Source organism: Sorex araneus, chromosome 5 (assembly GCF_027595985.1).
Source record: "Sorex araneus isolate mSorAra2 chromosome 5, mSorAra2.pri, whole genome shotgun sequence".
In the NCBI taxonomy this organism is placed as follows: Eukaryota; Metazoa; Chordata; class Mammalia; order Eulipotyphla; family Soricidae; genus Sorex; species Sorex araneus.
This window is the reverse complement of record NC_073306.1, coordinates 201,213,168-201,239,515: the sequence shown is the minus strand read 5'-3', so window position 1 is coordinate 201,239,515 and position 26,348 is coordinate 201,213,168. Positions and strand designations below refer to the sequence as shown.

The 26,348-nt window shown below is 44.7% G+C and overlaps 1 protein-coding gene across 1 annotated transcript in view; it reads right to left on the bottom strand.

Moving 5' to 3' along the window:
• The window catches only part of ANXA3 (annexin A3), a 58,559-nt gene extending 32,556 nt beyond the window's left edge, over positions 1-26,003 (bottom strand). Inside the window, exons 1-4 of the mRNA XM_055138989.1 lie at positions 25,881-26,003; positions 21,936-21,977; positions 8,921-9,008; positions 3,779-3,873 (exon numbers count right to left, since the gene is read on the bottom strand). Coding sequence (XP_054994964.1) covers positions 3,779-3,873; positions 8,921-9,008; positions 21,936-21,950 — 198 coding nt within the window. The 5' untranslated portion in view covers positions 21,951-21,977; positions 25,881-26,003. The remainder of the gene's footprint in view (positions 1-3,778; positions 3,874-8,920; positions 9,009-21,935; positions 21,978-25,880) is intronic.
• Positions 26,004-26,348: the final 345 nt, after the last annotated feature.

Sequence of the window (26,348 nt, the reverse complement as noted above, 5' to 3'; positions counted from 1 at the left end):
CTTGAGGGGGCTGGGGGATAGGACAGGGAGGGAGCCATGACTATGGTGGAGGGAAGTGTTCAACCAGGAGGAAGTAATGCTGAAAGGTGGTGAAGTGTGATGTATGAAACCCTATCAGCAACAGTACTGTAAACCACAGTATAGATCATCATCATCATAACCATCCCAGTGATCACCGATTTTCTCGAGCGTTCTCAGTAACGTCTCCATTCGTCCTAGCCCTGAGATTTTAGAAGCCTCTCTCTACTCATCCTTCCCAATGATGCTGCATTGAAGGCTCTTTCAGGGTCAGGGGAATGAGACCCATCATTGTTACTGGTTTTGGCATATGAATACACCACGGGGAGTTTGCCAGGCTCTCCCATGTAAGCAGTAGCTTGCCAGGTTCTCTGAGAAGGCAAACAGTATAGATATTTTTTTTTTAAAAGAAGCACCTCTCGGGGCTGGAGTGATAGCACAACAGGTAGAGTATTTGCCTTGCACTCGGCTGACCTGGGTTCAATTCCCAGCATCCCATGTGGTCCCCTGAGTACCGCCAGGAGTGACTCCTGAGTGTGGACCCAGGAGTAACCCCTGTGCATCGCTGGGTGTGACCCAAAAAGAAAAAAAAAGCACCTCTCATAGAAGCCGACTTGTGGGAGGAGGGTATTGATAGGGACAAATAGACACCCATGAAGAGTTTGATGTTGAAACACTGTATGCCTGAAATCCAATCATGAATAGCTGTAATTTCACAGTGAGTTTAAACATATATATATATATATGGGTGTGGAGGGAGGGAAGAGTTAGAAGAGCAGGAGTTCTACATCGGCACCCATTTCATTGGTTGGTGCTCTATTTCTGCCTTGCTTCTCAGTGGACGTCACAGGGCAACTAAGAGAAAAAAGAGGAATGATGATAACGGTTGGCAGTACATCCTTGGGAAGAAGGTAGAAGTATGAGGGCATCTAAAAGTGGTTTTGTGATGCCTACATATGAGTGACCCTAAATGTGCAATGAAGTGATAGGTTGGGCACTATTTATTAGTACTGTCCTTTGGTGCTCTTTTCACATGTAATATAAAGATGGTCATTTCCTCTGCTTAAAGACAGAGCATGGTTTTTATTTTCAACACCCAAAGGTATGTTACTGAGTTTTCCCCCTTCTGCTCTTCGTTATTTTCAGCTCTAAAAATGAAACTGGCAGCTGCTCAGACTGCTAGGACATGTGGATACAGAACAGCGTCTACCATGCCACTGGGGGTCACAGTGGGGGTACACTCCTACTGGAATGAGTAAGATGGAGCCAGCATCCCTAACTATGCTTTAAGCACCATGGGGAGGTGGGGAAGGGGGTTCTTCTCTGAGTGCTGAATTCCCCTAACAACTGTCTTCTAGCCAAGACTTTCCAACGGTCTCATTTCACATGCTGTCCCTCAACCTACAATGAGAAATGACTTTAATCTTTGACCTTCATCTTTCGTGTTTTGGAAATCATTGGTTCATTTGAGTTCCATATATATACATATGTACACATACATGCATACATACATACATATGTGTGTGATATGCAATGCAGCCTGGTCATGCATTCAAACTGGCAAAAGTTTACTGGGCACCTGCTCTGGGCGAAGCATTTAAAGATAGAGGTAGGCATAGTCCCTATCCCTAGGACATTAATACCTAATGAAAGAAAAAGACTCAGTGATAATATTTAAATGTAATATATGAAGTAGCTGATAAGGGGTGGAAGTCAAGTCCTTGAAAAGGACATCTTAGTGGGGTCTGGGAGCTTGGAGATAACTTTAGGGAGGGAGCTGTTTGGGCCACTCCCAGCTGAGTTCAGGGGAAACTCGAATCTTTGCCGAGTACACTATTCGACTAAAGATCATTCTTGACAGTGTTGGAGGCACCACATGCAGTTCCAAGGATAGACCTGGAGTTGGTCATCTGCAAGGCAAGTGCATTATTCCCGTACTATCTCTCCAGCCCCTGGAGCACATTGTAGGGAGATGCTAAATGAGCCTTTAGACAGTCACTAGACACACCCAGCAGCCACTCTTTTCACTCTCTTCTCTCAACATTTCATTAGCCATGGCCACTAATGGTCTTTTAATTAGTTGCTACAAGCCAGATGTTATTTCCCTGTTTACAAACCTCCAATGGTTTCTTATTATCCTTGATATTAACTAGACTTAAAGCCTTCCATGTTCTAAATCTCTCTTCAACTCTCATCTTTTTCTTCTGCCCCTTTCACTTGCCACCATCCTAATAGTGACTTTGTTCCTTAAATAAGCCCTTCTTCCTGCTTCAAGGCTTTTGCACTCACTCTATATTCTGTCCTACATGCTCTCCCCAAGACCAGGCAGAGCAGAATCCTAAGTACAAGCTGGTAGGTGGGTGACTGTCATTTCTTCGCTGTCTGACTTAAATAAGCCATTCACTGGTGATTCTCTACCACATCAAACCATTTCAGTTCTTTTCATAGCACCTACCAACTATCTGAATTTCTTGAATTCATTTATTTTTTTCTATTAGAATGTTTGTTTCATGAAGAAAGAGAGGACCGACTTTTCTACATCATTATATCTCCCCTGTCTAGAATATCTACTGACATAGCATTGTACCCAAACAAATTTGTATTAAACAAATAAACTATCTGGCAAAAACCAAGTTTAATATATTTGGTCCATTGATTCTGGTTGTTATTAAATTTTCATCTACAAAATGCATCAAGCCTATAAATACATAACCATTTTAAAGTTAGGAAAGAAATAGCAGCACTATTTACAATAGTCAGACTCTGGAAACAGCACAAGCATCCAGGAACAGATGACTGGATAAAAATGCTCTGATACATATACAACAAAATACTACTTGACTAAAAGGAAAAAAACAAAACTACAAAATTTGCTGTTTTGTGGAAGGAACTGCAGGGGGTCACGATGAGTGAAGTAAAGCAGAAGGAGAGAGACAGCTACAGAGCCATCTCTCACACGCGGGATGTGAAGAAGCACAGGAAGGGAAAAACACATAGCCAAAGGCAACAGAATCTGAGAACTGGTTTACAGATCTAAGTTTACCGAGAGTGGGTGAGGGAGTAGGGCTTGGAGGGTGGTTTGGAAGGAACTGGAACAACAGTAAAAGAGAGTGGACATTGTGGAGGGCGTGGGGTTAGAACACTACACTCATGAAACATAAATTACTGTGCCTAAATTTTTTTTAAATAAAAAATTAATGAAAGAACTTCTAGGGCAGGACTTTTAGACAGGAACTGGTCAGACGGTGCTTTGCTGTGGAAACTGTTGGGTGCACCCAAAGATATTTTGCAACTTCTGGATCTCTTCCTATCTGCTGAGAAAAGCATCTTTCTCTCTCCTACAGTTGTGATAGAAGAAATGTCTCAAACACTGTCAGATGTCCCCATTTAGAAACACCAATCGGGACCCCATGATGGACTTGCGTAACTAAATGCGAGAGGTCGAGAAAGATTTGGCAACGGTAAAGGGTTTCTGAACATGCAAGGACCAAAAAATTAAATGCTTGACTATGCTGCACTTTATGGTAAGAAGCGGAAAAGATATGAGCCCTGATCTGAGGCAAGCCTGCTTATTCAACAGTAGAAAAACTGAGGCACAGCCATGGCCATTCAGCTAGAGACAGGAGAACAGATTCTGAGCTACTGAGGAGGGTACATGTGGCACTTTTTGCTCTGAATCAGAAACAAAATAACTACTACATGCAGTCAAGTGGGGCGTCCCTGATTTCTGATTAGCTCTTTGTTGTTAATCAAACTGTACCTTTTCATAAGCTGCTTCATATTCCTTCACAATCAGCTGTCGCTGTGCATTCGACCTCTCCGTCAGAATGTCGATGAGTGCTTTCTCATCAGTTCCTAAGTGAGACAAAAGGAATTTTACTTGCTGTCAACCCAGAGATGCTTCATATCTGCCGTGAGCAAAAGAAAAATAATTAGTTGTCTGAAACAAATGCAGAGAGGGAGATATTTAAATATTTAATGTCCCAGTTCTTACAGGCTGGGCTCTTTATTTCATTCCTTGCCTGGATTTTGCAAAATAAAATGAACTTTACTGAGGGAAAAGGGGAACAAAACAGTCATTGCACAGATAACCCTATCTGTAGATAAGCCATAGGAAGTGGCACCAAAAAAAAAAATTAGTTTCTGTCTTTTCACCTTCCATCTTTCTATTATCTCCATAGTTGATAATAGGCTCATTCCCCCCTATGGAAAAGGGAAGGAGTTGTCTTTGAACCTCATGGATCAGTACACTTTTATTCATGGCCAGAGTTGATGCCCACAGCCGTCTGGGGAGTAGGTCACATTCCACTGGGGTAAAGATGACATTAATCCTAAGAAAAGGAATCCCAGTTGCAAAGCCATGCAGTTTTAAATGGGGCTGAAGTGCTTGGACCCTGATCTTGGATTCTGAGACAGGGAATTCTCTCTGTAACATAGACCCATTTGCTCAATCACCTGCTGAAAATAGAAAGCATCGCAGGGCAGGCTGAGCCAGGCTGATGCTGGATTGTCTGAGTATGCCTCTTGGTCCCTACACCGCCATAACTACAGTGTTCAGAGAGTGTCAGAGGGTGTCCTGTTCTCCTCTGCAGAAAAGACCGTGCTGGGGTTGGGGAGCAGTGGTTGGCGAAGGGCCCTTGCACCTGCTTGACGAGATGGTATGAAAGATCAATCAGAGCTCAAGACTCAACTTCTTTGTGTTGAAGTGTGACTCTTGCTCACTGCAATAGTACACAGACAGCATCAACGAGGAGGCAAAAGTCTCCCGGTGGAAACTGCTGCCCACTGAGCCTCTGGTCTTCTGTTCTGTATACAGAAGTAAACACAGACAGAGTGTCCCTGCTGGCCTCTAGCACCACTGACCCCCAAACAGTACTGACGCCCAGGTCCTAACACTGAATTATCCAGCCTTGCTGGCTGCATTTCACCCCAGGTAATTCCCAGGATTCCTGGACGCTGGTTGAGAGGTGGCCCCCACGTTAAAAACAACCACAGGATTCGGTGAGGGCCCTGTTTCTTCCTGTCAGTCTGATCAGCATGTCCCATCTGTATTTGCAGCTGTGCTGGTTCATGAAGAAACATCTCCCGCTGCACAACTCTACCAAAGCCGGTGGATTCCAGAACGAATTCAGTCTTTTTCCTATATAGCTTGCCTTTCTTTCTGTTTCCTCAGCAACGGCATCAGGGGGGACCCAGGCAATCAATCGCCATCCTCAGACCCATCCTCTGCTCCTCTCTCTGCCTTACTCCCTGCATCGTAGCAATCACCAGCAGCTCCTGAATGTGACTTCGCCTCTGCATGCCCTCTGTCACTGTGCCTTTAATGTATTTTCTTGAAAAGCCGCATAGCTTCCTAAGGTGATCTCTTCATACGGCATTACTGCACCTCATCCTGTGTCAGTCCTCTAGTGAAAATCCCAATGGCTCTCTGCAACATTCAGGGTGAAGTTTAAGCTCTGCACAAATACACATTAGGATCTGCCTTATGCCTCTTTCCTGCTTTTCCATCCTCCCTGTATCTTTATACATTATACTTCTAGACTCCAGGCACAAGAAACTACCCACAGTTAAATATAGCTTATAAGCCAGGCAGATTCTCAGCTCTTACGTTTGTACATGCCAACACCAGGAACTAAACCCAGAGGCCTCGTGATTCAGAACTGGGTATCTCTTAAACAAATGCCACTATAAAAGCTGGTTATAACTGCAAACTGCAGGGAAGAGAGCTTATAAACAAATACTTCCTTCTCAATATGAGCCTGCAAACCAAAAATGCAAAGTTTCCTGAAGAAATATAATATTAAGAAGGAAAGATAAGCAATAGAATTTAAAGACTGCTAATCCTTTCAATTTGACATTGACCACATGAAAAAGTCTACTTGAGCGCTAAGTATAAGTAGAAAATGTAAAAATGTGTAAATATGTATAAATATTTATAAATTGGAAACTTGGGAGATAAATGAAGAAATAACTTTTAATCTCAAATGAAAAAATATATAAGCCTCAGACTTTAAGATAGTATTAAGTTGAGATAAAATGCTAATATTATGTATTAACTGGAAATAGTTGACAAAATGACCCTGGTATCTATAGTGGAGAGCAAAGAGCCAAAAAGAGTTCCTGCCGCCCAGGCACAAGTGTCATTATAATTATCATGGTGACTAGGACAATATGGGGTTGAGACAGGTTAAAGAGGGAAACAGGAAACATCACACAGGAGAAAACTAGAGACACTGATGAGATACAGGTGACACTATAAATCAATGTGGAAAGGGGAAACTCTTCAATAAATCATACTGGTCACATGAGATAAGTAAACTCAGAACCATACACCAATGTGAATTCCAAGTAGTCTAAGAGCTCAGAAGAGGATTATGAAACTATTTGAATCCTATTACAAACCAGATTAGAGGGAAAAACTATCCTGGTGAATATCTTTACATGTTTATCATAGAAAAAAACAAGCATACATAAAATTGGTAAATAACTTCACTAAAATTAGAAACATGTATAAAGGGAAAGTAACTTACTTAAAAGAAATAAATTAAGAATTAATTGAAAGAAAATTATAGAATGGGAGAAGATACTTTCATGGTTTATACTTTCACAAAAACCTTGGGGGCTGGAGCGATAGCACAGCGGGTAGGGTGTTTGCCTTGCACACGGCAGACCCAGGTTCAATTCCCAGCATCCCATATGGTCCCCTGAACACCGCCAGGGGTAATTCCTGAGTGCAGAGCCAGGAGTAACTCCTGAGCATCTATAGGTGTGACCCAAAAAGCAAAAAAAAAAAACAAACCACACAAAACTGATAAGCATCATGACAAAAAGCACAGGCAAGCACCAGAGTCAGGCACGCATAGGACCCTGGTCACTACAACATCTATAAAAGGAAGGGAAGGGAGGAAACAATAAAAACCAAAAAGAGTTCTTAAAAAACCAAATTTCTGTATCTAGAATTTTTAAAATATTTTGCTATCATGAAGACCTAATTTAAGAATAGGTTAAAGATATTAGGTAGTAATTTGTGGAAGAGAAAGCAATAAAACAGAATGGATTTTGCTGTTTGCTTGGGGGACATATCTGACTGCACTTAGGACTTATACCTGGTGGTACTCAGGTAACCCTGGGTGTTCAGGTAACTAGGGATAGAAGGTGGCTCATCACATGCAAATCAAGCACCTGACCTTGACACAATAACTCCAGTACCAATAAAAAATTCTTAGCCATAAAAGCCATGGGGAGAAGGTGGAGAAGAGGAAGAAAACAAAGGCATAAACAATGCAAAGAAAATAAAGGCATAAAGAACTTTAGACATGATTCAAAAAATAAAATACTATGATCTTAGCAACTACTGGGAAGAATAGTAATTTGTGTAAATGTTCTGTAGAGCAGTTTGATAAAATTACTAATAAATTTGAAATAAACATATACCCATCAGCCTTAAAAACTCCAATTTGTTCTAGAGAGTACATGTGTACAATGTGACATAAGCAAAAATATTTAATATAGTATTTTCATACTGTAATAAAAAATGTAGACAATTTTAATGATCCACCCATAGTTCCATTTTACTATATCATGACGAAAAGACAACTGTGAGGCCAAACTTATTAATGAACTAGAACTAAATACACAGAAATCTCAAAAGCATAATGATAAGGGATAAGTAACAATTGCAGAAAAAAAAGCACATACTATACTTTTTTTAATTTTTAAAATTTTATTGAATCACCGTGAGATAGTTACAAGCGTTCATGTTTGGGTTGCAATCTCACAATGATCAGACACCAAACTCCACCAGAAAAGCACACAGTATTGCATTTTGTCCTATATAACCTAAGAAAAAATGTGCATACCTATGTAGCTATAGAATTAGCATTTTGGGGACATGAATTGCAATTTGGGGGGTGTGTGTTTCTGGGTCACACCTCTCTGTGCTCAGGGCTTACTTCTGACTCTTTGCCCAAGGATCATTCCTGGTGGGCTCAGAGGGTCTTATATGGTGCCAAGGATCAAACCACGGTTGGCTGGATGCAAGGTGATGTACTACCCACTGCCCTATTGCTCTGGCCCTCACTCGCCATTTTCCATGGCTCTGTCTCTCAGAAACGGAATGGGAATGAGATCTAGGGAGATCTGAGAAGGACCGCATGATTTACTACTAATACTGCTGCCGCTGGGCTGGAGTGATGGCACAGCGCGTAGGGCGTTTGCCTTGCACGAGGAAGACTTGGGTTCAATTCCTCCACTCCCCTCAGAGAGCCTGGCAAGCTACCAAGAGCATCTCGCTCCCATGGGCAAAGCTACTGACAAGCTACTCATGGCGTCTTCGATATGCCAAAAACAGTAACAACAAGTCTCACAATGGAGACGTTACTGGTACCCGCTTGAGCAAATTGATGAACAACAGGATGACAGTAATACAGTGATACTGCTGCTGCTTGTTAAATAAACATAGATATATTAAGATTTAATAAAACTGGGCCCCCTAAACTTTTCCCAGTTATTTTTGTAATTTTAAAAGTTTCTTAAAATTTCTATGCTTGGCCAAAGGAACCTACACACTTGTGGAAGTGTGTGTATGTGTGTGTGTGTGTGTGTCTGTGTGTGTCTGTGTGTCTACATGTGATTCTGCAACTGGACTCAGTACTTTTATACAAGAAGGCACCTATGCACTTTCAGATCATAATTTTCCTGGTTTGCTCTAACATTTAGAGAGGAATTATAGTACGGAGGGTAAGAAGCTTGCTTGCCTTGAACAGGCTGACCAAGGTTTAATCCCTGGCATTGCATATGGTCCCCTGAGCACAGTGTCAGGAATAAACCCTGAGCACAGCTGAATGAGCACCCCCCCAATAAAAAAAAAAAAAACAGAAAGCAATTGTGAAACATCACTCACCGAGTCCTTTGATTGCTTTATTAATTTCTTGAGCATCTACAGATGGGTTGAAGCCTGGACAATCTCTGATAGTCCCTCGGAGTCCAAGCTAAAAGGCAATATTTGATAGTCTCACTGGTTTAGAAGCTACTTTTGTTAATCTTCATATGCATATGTCTATATGCACACTGAAACATACAGCAAATCCACAATTTGCACCCTTCCCATCCCTTCCAACATTTCAAGTGTGCATCTCTCAGCCCTAGACAGTCAGACAATATGACATTTATCACAGATACAATAAAACCTCTCATTTCCCCCCACCTCTGGTGTAAAATTTGGAAGTATCAGACATTAAGTCTCTAGAGCAATGTCTGGTTCATCCTAGTGACTCCGAATAACATTGCTTTCGAGTGGCATCAGCCATCTCCACGCGCCTCGTTTGGGGTGGCCCTGGGGAGGGGTGGCTTCTGGGCGGAAGGTGGCGGAAGCTCCAGGATGAGCAGGAAGAACTCCCGGAGCACTGTGAAGCGGGGGCTGGCTCCAAAGGGAGCAGAGAGCACACAGCTTCCTACAGCAGCTGCAGAGAAGCACCTCCCAACGCTCAGATGTGGGCTCCCCAGTCCTGGAGCAGACAGGGATGCAGGGGAGCCAAAGGGAAGCCCCTTCCTGCGTTTCCCAGAGCAAACAACCCCAGACTCCAGGAACTGCACATCGCTTGATGAAACGTATTCATGATAGGAAGCAGGGTTGCCTTCCACAAGGAAATGAGACCAGTGAGGACCAGCAGAGAATACCAGCTGCTCAACCAGCCATGCCCTCCAGTGAAGCCTCTGAGTGATTCCCAAGGGTCTCAATGGCTGGGCAGAGCCAGCCAGGAGAGAGTCATCCTGCAGGACGGCAGAGCTAAGGCCATCTCTGGCCAAAGGAGGACCATGTGTTATGCTGTATAAGGTGGCTATGTCATTTGCCACAAGTGGGAGGTTTCTCTATCCCCTTGGTCTTCAAGAGAGAACTCAAAGCTCTTTTCTCATCTCCTGCAGAAATAATTGTGTTTATAGACTTGAAGATGTTTTCATTAATGTTGACCGAAGTCCTTCGGGAACTCTACACTAAAGGGTCCATAATGAAAGCCCTACTAGAGCTGTTTGCTCTGTAAGCTTTGTTTAATGGATGTGCAATACTGGCGGATAAATTCCCATTTGAAAACTACTGACAAAGATCTTCATGAACAGCACGGGAGTAAAATATTCCTTAATATTCATTTTCAATACATAAATACAAAAACATGTCAGATAGCGTGACTAGATCTTCTATGAAAAAAATAAAGTACCTTAAAAATGTTGAAGACAGTTAAGTCACGAAGACTTGAGAAAAATCCAGGTAAATGCATACTTTATTGTCTTCTCTCATTCTTTTAATAAAATCTGTTTTTATAGTAATCATGTTTTCTTTATAATATTTCTAATCTGTTACTGAATATTGTGTCTGCTGTCTTGAATTAAACTAGTTCATTTAGATTTTACTAACGTATTTAATATTTTCAAGAAAGGACATTCTCTCTTTTCTCATTAAAGTGATAGATTAATATTCTGCCACAGTGAAAATTGATTGGATCTTAATCTAATCTATTGATTCGATTGAGCTTGTTATTCTAATATGATCAAACATCATTTCATCTTAAAGCATACAGACTATCTTTACAAACACAACGCAACAAAAAGCAACTTCTAATTTGTAAAACAAGGTTGATACTAGGGAGAAAGAGGGAGGGGTGGGTAGGAGTGAGCAGAGCATTTGTGTAGCAAATATCCCCAGGACTTTGGGGACAGATGTGGTGTGACTTATGACACACATCAGAGGTGTCAAACTGTGCTCCCAAATTTTATAGTATCACAAACCAACACAAACAACATTTGATTGAAAAAATAATAAGTCTTGGGCTGGAGCGATAGCACAGCGGGTAGGGCATTTGCCTTGCACTCGGCTGACTCAGGTTCGAAGACTTTTTAAAACTAATTCAAGCCAAGCAGTGAAAAAGCATCTGATTGCAGGCATCTGATTTAACGTACATAATGACATAAACGAGGTCAACTTTTTACTTTTTACTTTCATTTGAAATTTGAAATTCAATCTCAGAAACTCATTTGCTTAACATAATATAGTAATCAGAATCCCAGAATTTGAACCCCAAATTTTAAAAACCAAATTACCCTGTGGTCTACACCACTTCAGGGTCTCCCAGGGTTCTACGTTAGTGGATACGTAGAGTGATTCTGTGTCAGCAGTGTCAGACTCCCAGGAACTTACTAGAATGTGAACTCTCAGACCCCTGCCCAGTCTCAGTGACTCAGTAGCTCAGGGGCTAAGATCCAAAGTCTCTATTTTAACAAGCACTCCAGCGATGCTGATAAAGCTTGAGAACTACTCCTCTATTTTATTCTCAGCTGCTAGGAAAAGCAAAAGCAAAAAATGAGTAAACAAATAAAAGATTCTTTTATGGGTGTAGAGAAGAATTTGATGATGAGCTCACTGGTTCAGGAATGTTGGCACTTTTACAACCCAGTAAAACTATTTGCATCGCCTGCTTCATTGCTGACTAAATTGTTTAAACCTCTAACTTGCTCCTCAATATTTGACTTAATTTCCACAAAGTTTAGTAACTGAAAAAAGGTATTAATGCAAATGTGGGTGCTCACATGAATATTTGACAGTATTTTTTATTGAATCACCATGAAATATAGTTACAAAGTTTTCATGTTTGAGTTTCAATCATACAATGATCGAACATTTTCCACTCCCAATGTCCCCAGTATCTTTCCTCTATCCCAACCCTCTCCCTACCTTTATGGCAGACAATTTCCCCCATATTCTCTTTCTACTTTTGGGCATTACGGTTTGCAATATAGATCCTGAGAGGCCATCATGTTTGGTCCTTTATTTACAGCACATCATTTTTATCAGATTTCCATCCTCATCCCTTAAATATATTTTGTTGATTTCTTTTCCTCAAACTTGTACTTAGGTGCACCAAAAGGGAAAAACAATCATCACAACAATTACTAAATAAATTGAAGTCAAGACTATCTCAACAGAAGAAGGGGAATGACAACCCTTTAAAATAGTCACAATTGCTGCCACTGACTGTGGGCTAAGCGAGTGCTTGCCCAGCAAGTTCATTCAGTTCAGTTCCCCGAGTGACTCACCCTGTCCTCACTACAAACTGATCAGACAGACGTAATGCATCCTACCAAGGACGATGATGAATCTGAACTTGCCCGAGTTCCTGCAGCCAGTGAGTGTCTGTCTCAGTCTCTGCCCCAGTTACTAAACAAGGCTGAATCTCTTTGGACTCGGCTTCATGCCCTTATGATTTACCCTGCCCCACCCCTATCTGCTAAAGTTCTCCACTGGAGATCAGTCACCCCACAGGAAACCTCGCCACTACTGGGAAGGCCACACAGGGCCTGGGGAGCTTCTGCCAGCACCCCTGAGATAGGCCAGGTCATCCTGACTCCCCAAAGCCACTTGGACCTACTTCTTCATGTAAAATGTTCCTGGTTCCCCATAACCATGCCCGGACTCTGCGCCAGGCTGTTTCCCATGGGGCGTCCCAGAGGAGGGCGGGTGAGAGCCCTCCTTGCCCCAAGGGACCCAGCCCCCGAAGCCAAAAACCTCCACAACCCGACCACTGCCACACTCAAGGCTGCTCCCCACATGCTTGAGTCTCGCCTCACATATGAGTCAACAGGCTCCTGGACTGTGTGGCTGCTTTAGTGACACATCAGAAGACACTTCCTACCCATTCTCCATAATTACCACACCACATTTGATGGGGTCCAGATAGTAGGCAACAAATCATAGAGGGAAACATATATATACATATATATATTTCCAGATATATATACCAAAGCTCACATCACCCAAACTTTAACATGCTAGTGATATCCTGTAGAAAGGCTTAATAGCTCTTGCCAAAATAGAATAATCTTCACACTATTTCCTATATGAACACTTTTTTGTAAGCATGTTCAGCAGGTCTTCCTAGCAGACAATACTAAATATATTATTTCAGTTGTGTTTTGGGACAAGGATTGGGTCTTGGAATGGAAACATCCCGAATTCGATGGTGGGAAGATGGTGGTGGGATTGGTGTTTGAATATTAAATGTAACAAATATTCTGAACTAACTTATAAAATAAAAAAATTAAAATAAATAAGTAAAAATATAACATCCAAAATAAATAAATAAAAATACAGACATAAGTAAAACATCCCTGGTTTGCAAGAAGTTAATTTAGATGCAAAAGAAGGGATGAGAAAGAAAAGCAAAATGCGTCCGTCCTGTTGACAGGAAATGTATTTAAAACCAAAGGCTGGGGGCTGGAGAGATAGCACAGCGGGTAGGGCCTTGCACGCGGCCGACCCGGGTTCGAATCCCAGCATCCCATATGGTCCCCTGAGCACCGCCAGGGGTAATTCCTGAGTGCAGAGCCAGGAGTGACCCCTGAGCATCGCCAGGTGTGACCCAAAAGGAAAAAAAAAAAAAAAAAAAAAAAAAAACCAAAGGTTCCAGGGGCTGGAGTGGTAGCACAGTGGCTAGGGTGTTTGCCTTGCACGCGGCCAACCCGGGTTCAAATCCCAGCATCCCATATGGTCCTCTGCGCACTGCCAAGGGTGATTCCTGAGTGCATGAGCCAGGAGTGACCCCTGTGCATTGCTGGGTGTGACCCAAAAAGCAAAAAAAAAATAATGATAAAAAAAAAAAAAAGGCTCCAGGCTTTGAGCTGCAGCTGCTGCAGGAACACTTTGAAGATGAGGAAGAGCCGAATCATTCATCACTTCACACAGCCCTGGGAAGGCCATACTCCAACGTTCAGTTTTCAAACCAAAGTCTCCAAGAAACCCCTAAGACTTGAGAACTCTCAGAGAGGCAGGGAGAAATTATGTCTCTCTGCTTCACGTCAAAGCATGGCTGACTTGTGAAGGTTTATTACTTTTTTTTTGGCGGGGATGGGTGGAATGGGTTGGGGAAGCTTCATAATAAATGGAAAAGTAGAGCCGACTGAAAAGAAAGCAATCAAAACGTGGAAAATGAAAGAGTTCTCTTTCAATTTTTCAAGTAAAATGTGTCTTTTATTTTTAACAAAAGGAAGTTGATCTTAAAAGGCCTGGAATGAAATATGGATAAAAGGCAGGTGGGGCTCCCTCGCACTTGACTTCCCCCCCTCAGAAAAAAAAAAGCATATGTATACTGAAGGTCACTGTCATCCCGTTGCTCATCGATTTGTTCGAGCGGGCACCAGTAACGTCTCTCATTGAGAGACTTATTGTTACTGTTTTGGCATATCCAATACGCACAGGTATCTTGCCAGGCTCTGCCGTGCAGGCTCCATACTCTTGGTAGCTTGCCAGGCTCTGCCGTGCAGGCTCCATACTCTCGGTAGCTTGCCGGGCTCTCCGAGAGGGGCAGAGGAATCGAACACGGGTCGGCCGAGTGAAAGGCGAAAGCCCAACCGCTGTGCTATTGCTCCAGCCCTTAATCTTAAGGTACTTTACAATAAGGCTTATTTGGATCTTGGGTTTTTGTATATGCGATTTGTTAAGATAGGGTCATGGTGGGATCATGTGAGTTCCTAATCCCGTCTGCGGGGGTCCTTAGAAGACAGTGTGTGAAGGCACAGACAGGAGGAGGGCGCAGGGACCATGGGGCAGAGACGGGAATCCTGTGTTCAAGGCAAGAACGAACATAGCCAGAAGATCCAGAAGGCAGCGAGAGGCCAGGCAAGACCCCTCTAGCTTTTCACGGGGCATGACCTGGCTGACACCCCAACTTTGGACATCAAATGTCAGAGCCATGAGCTAGGGATTTCTTTTCGGTTTTTATCATCCAGTTTGTGGTGCTCTGTTCCAGCAACCCCAGGAGACTAAGCCAGCAGGTAAGGTGCATGCAAAAAAGGGTCCGTAACCACACAGATGAGGCAGGGCGAGTAGTGAGGCCAAGTCTTCTCCCCCAGGGCAGCAGTGAGCATCACCCAACAGAACTTTCTCCATCAGCGTGGCAGATATGCTCTTCCCCCCAAACTACAAAGAGAAGCAGGAGTGGCAGCAGGGAAGGTTAGTTCTGGGGGCCTGTGGAAGGGCAGCTGAGGAGATAGTTTTGTTTGCAAAGTTCCAAGAGGTCCAAGGGAAATGTTTGGGTTTCTTCTTGTCCTCACTCACAGGGGGAAAGATCGGCATCTCTGTGCTTTTCCAAACAGTGACTTCATTAGCGATCTTATTGCAAGAGCGCTGGGATGTGATAAGAGAGGAGGGTGGAATGGAAAGAAAACAGAGAAGGACGGAGAAGCAGTATGTGCTTCTCATGAAACACAGATCAGCATGAAGAGAAACCCCAAGCCTGCCTCGTGCTGGGTGACCCGGTCCCGGCTCTGCCTTCCCCAGTCCCCTGCCACGCCAGGTTTCGTTCACGGGCCTTCGCCTGCACCTCTTCTCGGCCCACTTTTGGAAAACAGGGAATGCTCAAGCAGGAAGGCCCCTTCTCTTTTCTCCCTCTGATTCTGCTGTGGGGTATTTTCTCCCCTGCTGTATGCTGGTCTCTCCCATACGTGTATCTGTAGCTTAGCCTTTTTTTTTGTTTTTTGCATACTCATCAACGACTTTAGGAACACATTTGCTACATCCCGATCAATGGTGTATGTATTTCCTCCGACATGGTTCTCCTATCCCATGTGCCATTTAGATGTTATTTACTTGTGTTTCACACATGCCTGCTCATGCATCCCTACAATAGCCTCCCTCTCCCAGGGGAGAAGCTGGGGTCTCTCAGCCAGTGTGGACACAACAGGATTTGGACCCAGGCAACCTGCCCCAGTCTCTTGCTCGCTCACTGATCTTTGCTTTTCCTTCCATCTGGCACAACCACCAGAACTCTGGGTGTCTCCTTTGACTTCACCACTTCTCTCTGAGACTCCTCCGAAACAAAAGCCCCCCGGGCTTGCTCCCCGCCTTAGTGGCTTCTGGTATTACTCATGTCGCCATCCCCAAGGCAAGGCCGTCTAGCACAGCGGTGTCCCTCGTGATTGGTTCCTTTGTCCACCTCCAGCCATCTCCATGTAGTCGCCACGGGCCTGTGAGAGCGCCAGGTCAAGCTGAGGTTTTCCGCCATGAGCACCCTTTTCAGAGTCCCCGTAGACACGGGCTAAAGCCCGAACATCTTGCTTCGTACATCTGCGTGGTTCACCAGCAGGTGCCTGGTCCCCGAGAGTTCACAGTCTGTGTGGAACGCTTTGCTACCTCCAGTCAGCTTCAAGACAATCTTCTCCTCAAACCCGTTCTGGCCTCTTGGCTTGAATGGTCTTCCCTTGCTCTCCAGCGAACTTTTAAAAAAATTTTAAGCAAGATTCCAAGGGCAAAGACATTTTGTTTATTTTCTACAATATCCTACCTTTGATTTGTTTTTTAAAATCATTTATTTTTTTAATTAAGTCACTGAGCAATATCAGAGCGGGTAGGGCATTTGCCTTGCACTCGGCCAACCTGGGTTCGACTCCTCCGTCCCTCTCGGAGAGTCCAGCAAGCCACCAAGAGTATCCCGTCCGCATGGCAGAGCCTCGCAAGCTACCCATGGCGTATTTGATATGCCAAAAACAGTAACAACAAGTCTCACAATGGAGATGTTACTGGTGCCCGCTTGAGCAAATCGATGAACAACGGGATGGCAGTGCTATGACAGTGCTACATACTGTGAAATGACAAAGTTCTTCACGGTTGGGTTTCAGGCGTCCAATGTTTCAACCCCAGAGTCCGCTTCCCTCCACCCATGCCCTCCACCCCATCTGCCTCCCACTCACCGGCCGGTTCCTACGAGAGGCTCTTTATATTTTGCAGTGTGCTTTACAATAGTTGCGGATAGGGCTTCACACATTTGAGACCTTTCAGCACCATCTCCTTTCAACTGAACGTGTCCCTCCACCATAGAAGTCTCACCCTCCCTGTCCTGCCTCCTAGCGCCCCCCAGTGGCTCGTTTCCTACCAGTCCTTATGTTCTTTGCTTCTGTTCTGTTATCTTTGGGTATTTATCCCAGCCTTTAGGCCAGAGCTTAATCTCTAGAGAAGGGCTTAAAAAATGAGTATGGTGAAGTTAGAAACAGGATTCTACTATGGTGTGATTTCTAATTTCTGTAATAAACTTAGTTCGTTCCAGAATGTACCTACTTTGAAACAAAACTCAGTAATACTTGAAACCACTCAGTCCTCTATAATATTCCAGGACTAAGACATATTTTTATAACAATTTTCATATTAGAATTTTCTTGCCATCCTTGGATAAATATTACAAACTATTACTTGGGTTTAAAACAATACAAAGAAAATATCTTGTCTTTTGAGAAATTCCCAATTTGTCACTAGGTGAATTTGTGCTTTATTGCTTCTCTTGCAAAAGTAAAATTGATGGCTTATAAGACACTGAAAACTCTGAGACAAGGAAATTTTATTTTTAATAACACTGAGAATTGATATCACTATTATATTCTTATAGCTGGATGCCTGATGATTATCCAGTATTGCCACAGACAATTATTTCATGCTGTATCACTAATATTCTGAAACATGAATTAGCAATGGAGTTGAATAAAGTTCTGAGAATTCAGAAAAAAAAATGTCTAGTTAGGTTTAATTCCTGTCACCACGTGGCCACATGAGCATCTCGGGATGCAACTCTGACGGTCCCCAGCACTGCTGAGGTAGCCGCTACCTCCAGCCCTGCAGGGCCCAAGCAGTACCAGTCCTAGACTCTTGAATTGAAGCACCAGTTCAATGGGCAGAAACCAAAGAGAACGGTAATGTCTTCCCAGATGGCCTTGCCCCCTTCCTGTTACTTTGTGGTGGTTTTCTTTTTTTTTGGGGGGGGTCACACCCGGCAATGCACAGGGGTTCCTCCTGGCTCTGCACTCAGGAATTACTCCTGGCAGTGCTTGGGGGACCATATGGGATGCTGGGAATCGAACCCGGGTCGGCCTCGTGCAAGGCAAACGCCCTACCCGATGTGCTATTGCTCCAGCCCCTGTGGTGGTTTTCTTGTTGCTCTTCCGATGCTCCGAGACCATCAGCCTCAGAGCATCAGACCTGCTGTTCTCCCTGCCCGACTCTCCTCCCCAAAGACTCCCCAGCCGCTCCCTCTCTCTGCGTCCACTTCCGCTCACTTACTGAGCAGAACAGAAGAGTTCCCGTCACTTCCATCTTCTCCTTTCGCTTTTCTCTGAAGCACTTAAACTCACCTCAGACATTATATTTCTTGTTCTGTTTTTGTTTTTGCTTTTTTTGGGGGGGGGTCAGACCTGGCGTTTTTCAGGGGTTACTCTTGGCTCATGCACTCAGGAATTATTCCTGGTGGTGCTCAGGGGATCATATGGGATGCTGAGAATCGAACCCGGGTCGGCCTCGTGCAAGGCAAACACCCTACCCGCTGTGCTATCGCTCCAGCCCCAGGATATTACATTTATTTCTGTGTCTTTCAGGTGTCCTGCCAAAATAAAATCATTTTTTATTTCTTTTAGTTTCTTTTTCTCTGCTGTGTCCCAGAATGCCCAAAACAGTACCTGGCACCATACTGAGGCTTCACAAATGTTTGTGGAGTGAATAATTGAATACAAAATGCATTTTTGTCCTGGGTCATGCTTTTTTTTTTTTTTTTGGATAATTCTCAAGTGTCACGACCAGACTTTGAAGGGCTTGACACATCTCAAAAATTTCACAAATGCATTCGTCACCCTCTGTAAATCTTGTTCATACAGGAAGAACTTCCACCTCTCCTGTAAATCTGTCTCCAGACCTAGGTGTGGCATTTAAACTCAAATAGAAAAATAAAGGACAAAGGATCTGATGGGGAAGAAGGGGTAGTCCGTGGATTTTCTGTTCTTTTGACTTACCCTCTTTTAATCACGTGAGATCTCTATTACTATTGCACTGCAGCACTACAAAATATTTTTTTTCTTAACTGCTTTGTATTTGCTAAAAAGTAGACTCTCAAAAATATCAAATAGTATCTTTTCTCCTTTACATTCCTTGTTCTGGATCTAAAACTTCTTCTTTCCTCTTTGCCTCTGATTTACCAGATTAATTTGATGCTACTCATTAAATTGGCAAATTGCACTTATAATTGAACTTATGATTAAACACGAAAGAGCGAGTATATCTCCCTCCTTAGTTGACTCCGAGTCAGGCAGAATGAAAAACATCTTGAATGTTCATTCCAGCCATTCTCAGGAAACTTCTGTCTTTTCACTCCGATTATACAGTATTTCTTTCCTGTCTAGGCTCTGAAACAAAAGCCAAATGTTTTGATTTGAAATCCAGGTCGAATCTGTTTTCCATTAATTTCCTGCAGAGGGGCATTTATGTATATAAGTGCCGGTATTTACCAAGAGAAGTTTCAGGGAACGAGCTGGCAACAGCAGACGGAAAGGTATAATCATGAGGAGTACGTGACTAGGCATGGTTGGAAATATAGCAGACGGAGAGGTGTAATCGTGCTGAAAAGCAAGTGGCTAGGCAAGAGGACTTAACTAGATTTAAGGTGTTAAAAGTTCATTTTAGGGGCTGGAGGAATAGCACAGTGGGTCGGGCGTTTGCCTTGCACACGGCCGACCCAGGTTCCAATCCCAGCATCCCATATGGTCCCCTGAGCACTGCCAGGGGTGATTCCTGAGTGCAGAGCCAGGAGTAACCCCTATGCATTACCGGGTGTGACCCAAAAAGCAAAAAATAATAATAAAAAAAATTAAATAAATAAATATTAAAAGTTCACTTTAATGATCAAAGATCTCAAACAGGCATCTCCTAATGCTGAGATGCAGAAAATAGTAGGAAGCTAGAGAGGGCGTGGGTGTGATAAAGGCCTATCTGTGTTGTTAGGCAGAGCAAATGCCTGTACAGGAAAGAAAGGTCTAGTGGCTGACCCCACCAGAGACAGAAAGTGAACAGGGCTCTCACAAACTCTCACACCCAGGACCAAAAACACTTGAGTGAGTGCCAAGGGCTGGGACCACCCATGGGTCAGAATTTGAAAGATTTCACCCGCTTCGAATTCTCTCATACTTCAGCATGTGGCATTGTTTCCAAGAAAACACCACGGGGGTTTTCTCTCTGGGTATACAGCAGGAACAGACCTGTTGAATTCTCATGTAACAAACCTCACCAGGTTCTCACCAGGAAAGTACATCACGGCTCACTTTTCCCTGTTAGCAAGTTTCTGCCCTCATAAGCCCACTCCAACTTTTCTTTTGTCAAGAATTCCTTTCAGGGGGCTGGAGCAATAGCACAGCGGGTAGGGCATTTGCCTTGCACGCGGCCGACCCGGGTTCGATTCCCAGCATCCCATATGGTTCCCCGAGCCCCGCCAGGAGTAATTTCTGAGTGCATGAGCCAGGAGTAACCCCTGTGCATCGCCGGGTGTGACCCAAAAACCAAAAAAAAAAAAAAAAGAGTTCCTTTCAGGACTCAAAGTGAAGGTACAGCAGGTAGGGCATTTGTCTTACATGTGGTCGACCCAGGCTTGATCTCTGGTACCTCATATAATCCTTCAAGCCCCACCAGGAGTAATCCCAGACATCAGAGCCTGAGCACCACCGGGTGTGCCCCCCAAACACACACACACACACACGCACACGCACATGCACACTCACACATGCACACACTCACACAACCCAAAAAATAATAAAGAAAAATTAAAAAAAAAAGAATTCCCTTCAGGAGGATGGGGGAAGGCACTTGTCTTGCAAGATTGACTTTGATTCAATCCTCGGCATTGCATATGCATAAACGTCCCCAAAGCCCATTAGGAGATAGCCTTGAACCCAAAGCCTTGAGCACGCTAAGTGTTCCCTCCCCCCACTGCAAAAAAAAAAAACATTTGTTCATGATATCTTCTCCATGGAACCCATGCTTTGAGGGATTCTGCCTGACAGTTGAGATTAATACAAAACACAGGCTCATCTTTCCCAGTTTTGCTTATTAGTGAAGGTGTTTCTTCCCATCAGCGCTTCTGACGTGAGTCTGTGATGAGCTCGGCCAATGTCATCCTCTTAGCATTTTAGTGAAAATTCATGGAATCCGATGTTTCAAAAACCGTGCAGCCTTGCTGTGAATGGTTATATCACAGAAGGCATCAGAGGACTAACAGGGGTGGAGGGTGTGACTACTACGCATGGGACTTCCAACTTTGATTTCTAGCACTGCACGTCACCCCAGCCCAGAACCTCTAGGTATGGCCTGTGGTCTCAGAACCATTAGGCTGCCTCACCAGGCTGAGCATTGCTGAGAGTGGCCTGTGAGTTATCAGCACTGAGAAAACCCTATATATATATAATATATATACATATTATATATTATATACATATATATCTTCCTCTTGGAGAGCCCAGCAAGCTACGGAGAGTATCCCGCCCGCACGGCAGAGCCTGGCAAGCTCCCCATGGCATATTCGATATGCCAAAACCAGTAACAGTAAGTCTCACGGTGGAGACATTACTGGTGCCCGCTGGAGCAAATCAATGAGCAACGGGATGATAGTGAGGGTGACAGTGATACATATATATCAATGTCTCATTTTTCTCCTGTAATTTCGTGAACCATAAAGCATAATAAGGCGAACAAGCCTGCTTGCTATAGGCCCCAGACTCAGGTTTTGGTCACCAGAAAGACCAACTATGCGACGAGAGGGGAAATAACTGAAGATGGAGTAACTCCATGGCTGGGGATGGCGTCGGGCACATCAGCGCGACAACAACCTGGAGTGACTCTGAACACAGGCTCCGGAGGGTCCTGGCCGGTGGGCACCCTGGTGTGCCATCATCGATTACTAGGAGCTTTTATAGCACCCTTTAATGTTTTATTCTTTTCATATATACTCTAGTTTATTGGCATAGATTTTTTTTCAGACATACTTTTTGAGAACTTGGTATTTTGATTTTTTTTTTGTATTTTGATTTGGTCGGTTGAGTTATTGTATTGTGATGGCTTTGTTTTTACTTACCCAGATAGATGCCATGGTATCCCACTTTGAGATCTCACTAGCCTAGTAAAAGAAAAATATATATTAAGTGGCATAATTCTGTGACTCAGAAAAAAAAAACTCAGACAAATTCTTACTCTTAGTATAATTTTGTTTCAGAAAAAAAATTCAGACTAATGACTGCTAATGCTTACTCCAGAAAACACAAGTTAACATTAAAGAAAAACCATCTCAGGAAGAGGATTATCTCTCAGATCAAGTACCCCATTAAATGAGCACTTACTGGGCATCTACAGCATACAAGTGCTGAACTATACCTGTGAGGGGCTCAAAATAAAAGAGAAAATTGCTTTCACTTAAGGGGGTTACAAAATAACTCTGTTGGAAAACTAATTTTTAACTCACTTATAATCCAGTCAAATCTGCTGATTGCTGGCTTTATTTATTTATTTATCTATTTATTTATTTATTTATTTATTTTTGGTTCTTTGTGTCACATCTGGCGATGCACAGAAGTTACTCCTGGCTCTGCACTCAGGAGTTACTCCTGGCGGTGCTCGGGGGACCATATGGGATGCTGGGATTTGAACCCGGGTCACTGTGTGCAAGGCCAACGGCCTACCTGCTGTGCTATTGCTCCAGCCCCTGCTGGCTTCTTTTAAGCAGAGAGACTACCACTATGAGGAATAACAATAAAGACATCTGAAATTATATTTCCTCAGCTGGGTTCAATCTGATCCTTTCTGTTTGATTGGGAAGTCTCTATTCACACGTCATAAGATTCCATGTTACGAACAGACCATGTGCTCTTTGAGGAAATGACCCAGTCTTGGAGGGCAAACCTCAGAGGTAAGAAGGGCACTTCTTGAACAGGACAATCGGCAAGCCAGGCACGCTAAAAATAGAGACCATTCAAGCATGCCAGTGGTTCTCCAGGATTGATTTTTTGCTCCCACCCATCCTGGGAACAAATGTTCTTCAGAAATTCAATGGTAGTCCTAGAGTAAATTTCAACAGGAAATTACACAGTTGGTTCCTGAGAATATTTCCTCTGATTTTCTCAGCCTTTAAACAGAGAACTAAGTTGCTATTGCTTAGGTCTAAGCTATTAAGTACTATAACTTATAGTCTCTGGATGCTCCTATCCCCACACAAACTATCATTATTTCTGGTTTTGCCTCTGAAAACTAGGCATGATTTCTTTGACCCTCAGTTTCCTCATCTGAAAAGGTAAGGAGGGCTGGTCAGGACAAGGAATGAGAGAATATGTACAGATCTCCTCCCCACCATCATACAAGTGCTTCTAGAAAAACGTTTTTAAAACAAAGAAGGGACCGCCATAGGGGTCGGGGAGCTGTCCTAGCCTCCTGAAACAAGGTATCAAATAACCGCTGAGGTGAGATCTCACTCACATAGAGTAAAAGTAGGAAGGACATGGTAAGCGCACAGCCCGTGTAGGGAATTCCTGGGGGTGGAGCCTGCTGGTGGTCCCGGCTCTCTTACGCTACCTCCAGCACGGCTGCTGCAAAACAAATGCTCAACACCGGGTTTGCTTCCTCACCTTCCTCATAAAAGCAAAAGAGCAAAAGCTCTTCAGATTTCTCTCTTTTAGTGGAAGCAAGTACTCATTGGAACTGGGGAAGGGTTAGGCAGTGAAATCAGCTAGCCTTGTGCTTCACTGTTTCCAGTCATAGAAAGAGGTTGGGGGAGAGAGCAGAAGAGACAGCAAGCATCAAATTCTGCATTGTCCCCCAGGAATACCTGGTAGGACCCTGGAGGGTCCCAAGCAGCAATAGCCTAGAACAATCAGGACCCCACTCTGAGTGTCCCAAGCCACAACTCCGCTCCCAACTCCTTACCTTGAGGTAACCCCTTTTTGATAAAACTAGTGAACAAAGAAACCACACACACACACACACACACACACACATACACACACACAGAGACACACGCACGCGCTTGAGAAGGTAAATTCCTCACAGCAAGATGTTTTTATCATGTTGGTTCCCTGGGATTGGTTTTAGAAGGTTCTAAAACCAATTCTGATTGGCTGAATTAATGATGTACTATAAGCCTCTCAGTCACCTGGGGAGTAAGTCTCACTAAGATTGTTACCTCTGCAGGGATCAGAGCCACAGGACAGCAGGAAGTGCCTTGCACACTGAAGTCCCAGGTTCTATTCCTGGCATCCCTCTGAGGATGAGGAAGTGCTGGCATAGAGGGTAGTACAGCCTCAAGGCTAAGTGAGCCCCCCCCTCTTCCTGGGACCGGCAGCGACACTCAAAGGTTTGGCTGGTTTCTGCCTTCTTCCCAAGTGTCTGACTCCACGCGTGGGCAATCGGAGATGCAAGATGTCTAATTAGTAAATTATTAACAAGAACTACTTTGCAGGTGAGTTCCAAGAAGCAAAGAAATGCCCACCGTGCAAGCCAAACCACCTGGCAATAGAACTTTTCGGAAGGAAATATGTTTCGACATCACTCTCCTTACTTCCTCCTCCTCCTCATTCTCCACCTCTAACCACAAACATTTGGGGGAACAAGGTTCTGGTTTTCTTTGCATCTTTAAATTTCCTTAGTCATTCGCATGACTTTTTCTGTCTTTCACTAACAATAGGTTTGCAGAACAATGCCTTTTGAACTACATTTTATTTTATGAGAACAATTTTTGTTTGGGAGCCACACCCAGCTGTGCTCAGGGCTCATTCCTGGCTCTGTGCTCTGGGATCACTCCCGAGGGGGGTCGGGGGACCAAAGGTGGTGTTCAGGGATGGAACCTGGGTCAGCCTCCCACGAGGCTATAATTCGACCCACTGTACCATCATACTATCGCTCCTGCCCTGGGGTGTGTGTGTGGGGAGGAGGGTTGTTAAGTTATAAAAAGGCGGAGTCGGGCTGTCTGTATGGAACACAGTACTTGGAGAGCACACTGGAGGTGCGACCCGTTAGCAGCGACCAGAGCCCCAACGGGACAGGGTTCCCTACACCTGGTCCTTGGCAATCAAGCACGCAGATTCCGCACCTGCTGACTCAAACGCCAGGAAAATGATTCATGGGAGGTGCACTGGATTCTCTTGCCATGAAAGGAAACGGTGAAGTTTTTCAAGGAAGCCAACTTCCTTGACTCCCACCTTCTCAGACTCCCAGGGCCCAAGATCCGAGCACTCTTTCCTCCCACAGCCTAAAACCCCTAAGGGGACGGATGGGGGACCAGAGGGGGACCCAGGACCATCGCTTCTCTGGTCCCTGCACTCTTCTTTTCTTTTCTTTTCTTTTCTTTTCTTTTCTTTTCTTTTCTTTTCTTTTCTTTTCTTTTCTTTTCTTTTCTTTTCTTTTCTTTTCTTTTCTTTTCTTTTCTCTCCCTTTCTCTCCCCCTCTGTCTCTCTCTCTCTCCTTCCCTCCTCCCTCCCTCCCTCCATCCCCCCTCTCTCTGTCTCTCTCTCTGTCTCTGTGTCTCTGTGTCTCTGTCTCTGTCTCTGTCTCTGTCTCTCTGTCTCTCTGTCTCTCTCTCTCTCTCTCTCTCTCTCTCTCTCTCTCTCTCTCTCTCTCTCTCTCTCTCTCTCTCTCCTTTTTCTTTTGTTTTCTTTTCTCCGGATACACCCGGCAACGCTCAGGGCTGACTCCAGGAGGGGCTGGGGACTGAACCCGCTAGTCTGCCCCAGAGGCAAACGCTCTACCCCCTGACTATCTCCCCAGGCCTCCCCTGCACTTTTTCTGTCCCCCAAACCTTTGGGCTTGCGGAGGCTGGAACAGCCAATTGCTCCCTCCAGGGTAAGGAGCAACGAGGGGCAGCGAGGGGTCCTGGACGCCCCCTCCGGGAACAGCACTTTGCCCTCCCGAGCCCCAGTGGGTTCTGAAGTGGGGGCTTCCATCCGCCCGCCGAGACCCCCGCAGCCCTGAACCCGCGAGGCGGTGGGGAAAGAGCGAGGGGGGCGCGGAGGGCGCGGGCCGGGCAGGGGGAGCTTACCGTGCCGCCAGCAGTGCGCCCGCCGCGACGTGCAGTGCTCGGTACCAGCGAGGAGCGCGGCCGCACCCCTGCCCGCGCCCCGCCCCGCCGCCACCTGCGCAGCCGGGCGCCAGGGACAGGAAGCCGCGCCCCCCCCCCCCCGCGCCCCCTCCGCACCCTCCCGGGCCTCCCCGCTCCCTCTCCTCCCCGCTATCGAGCTAGCCGCAGAGCCTGCAGGGACAGTTCTAACCCTGGTGTCGCTCTGTCCGGGACTTTCCCAGCCCCCACGCTACTGACACCCCCCCAAGGCCCCCCCCTGCCCCGCAACTGTTCTTTACACGTGGATCCGAGTTTAAAGCTCACCAGCTCGCGTGGTCGGGAGTATTGCAACCCCTCCCCGGTAAATAAGGACACCCCCCCCCCAGATTAGGGCCTCTGAGAGGTCGCACAGGCCCTCAGGGTAAATGGTCCCAGTTGGGTTTTTGAGCC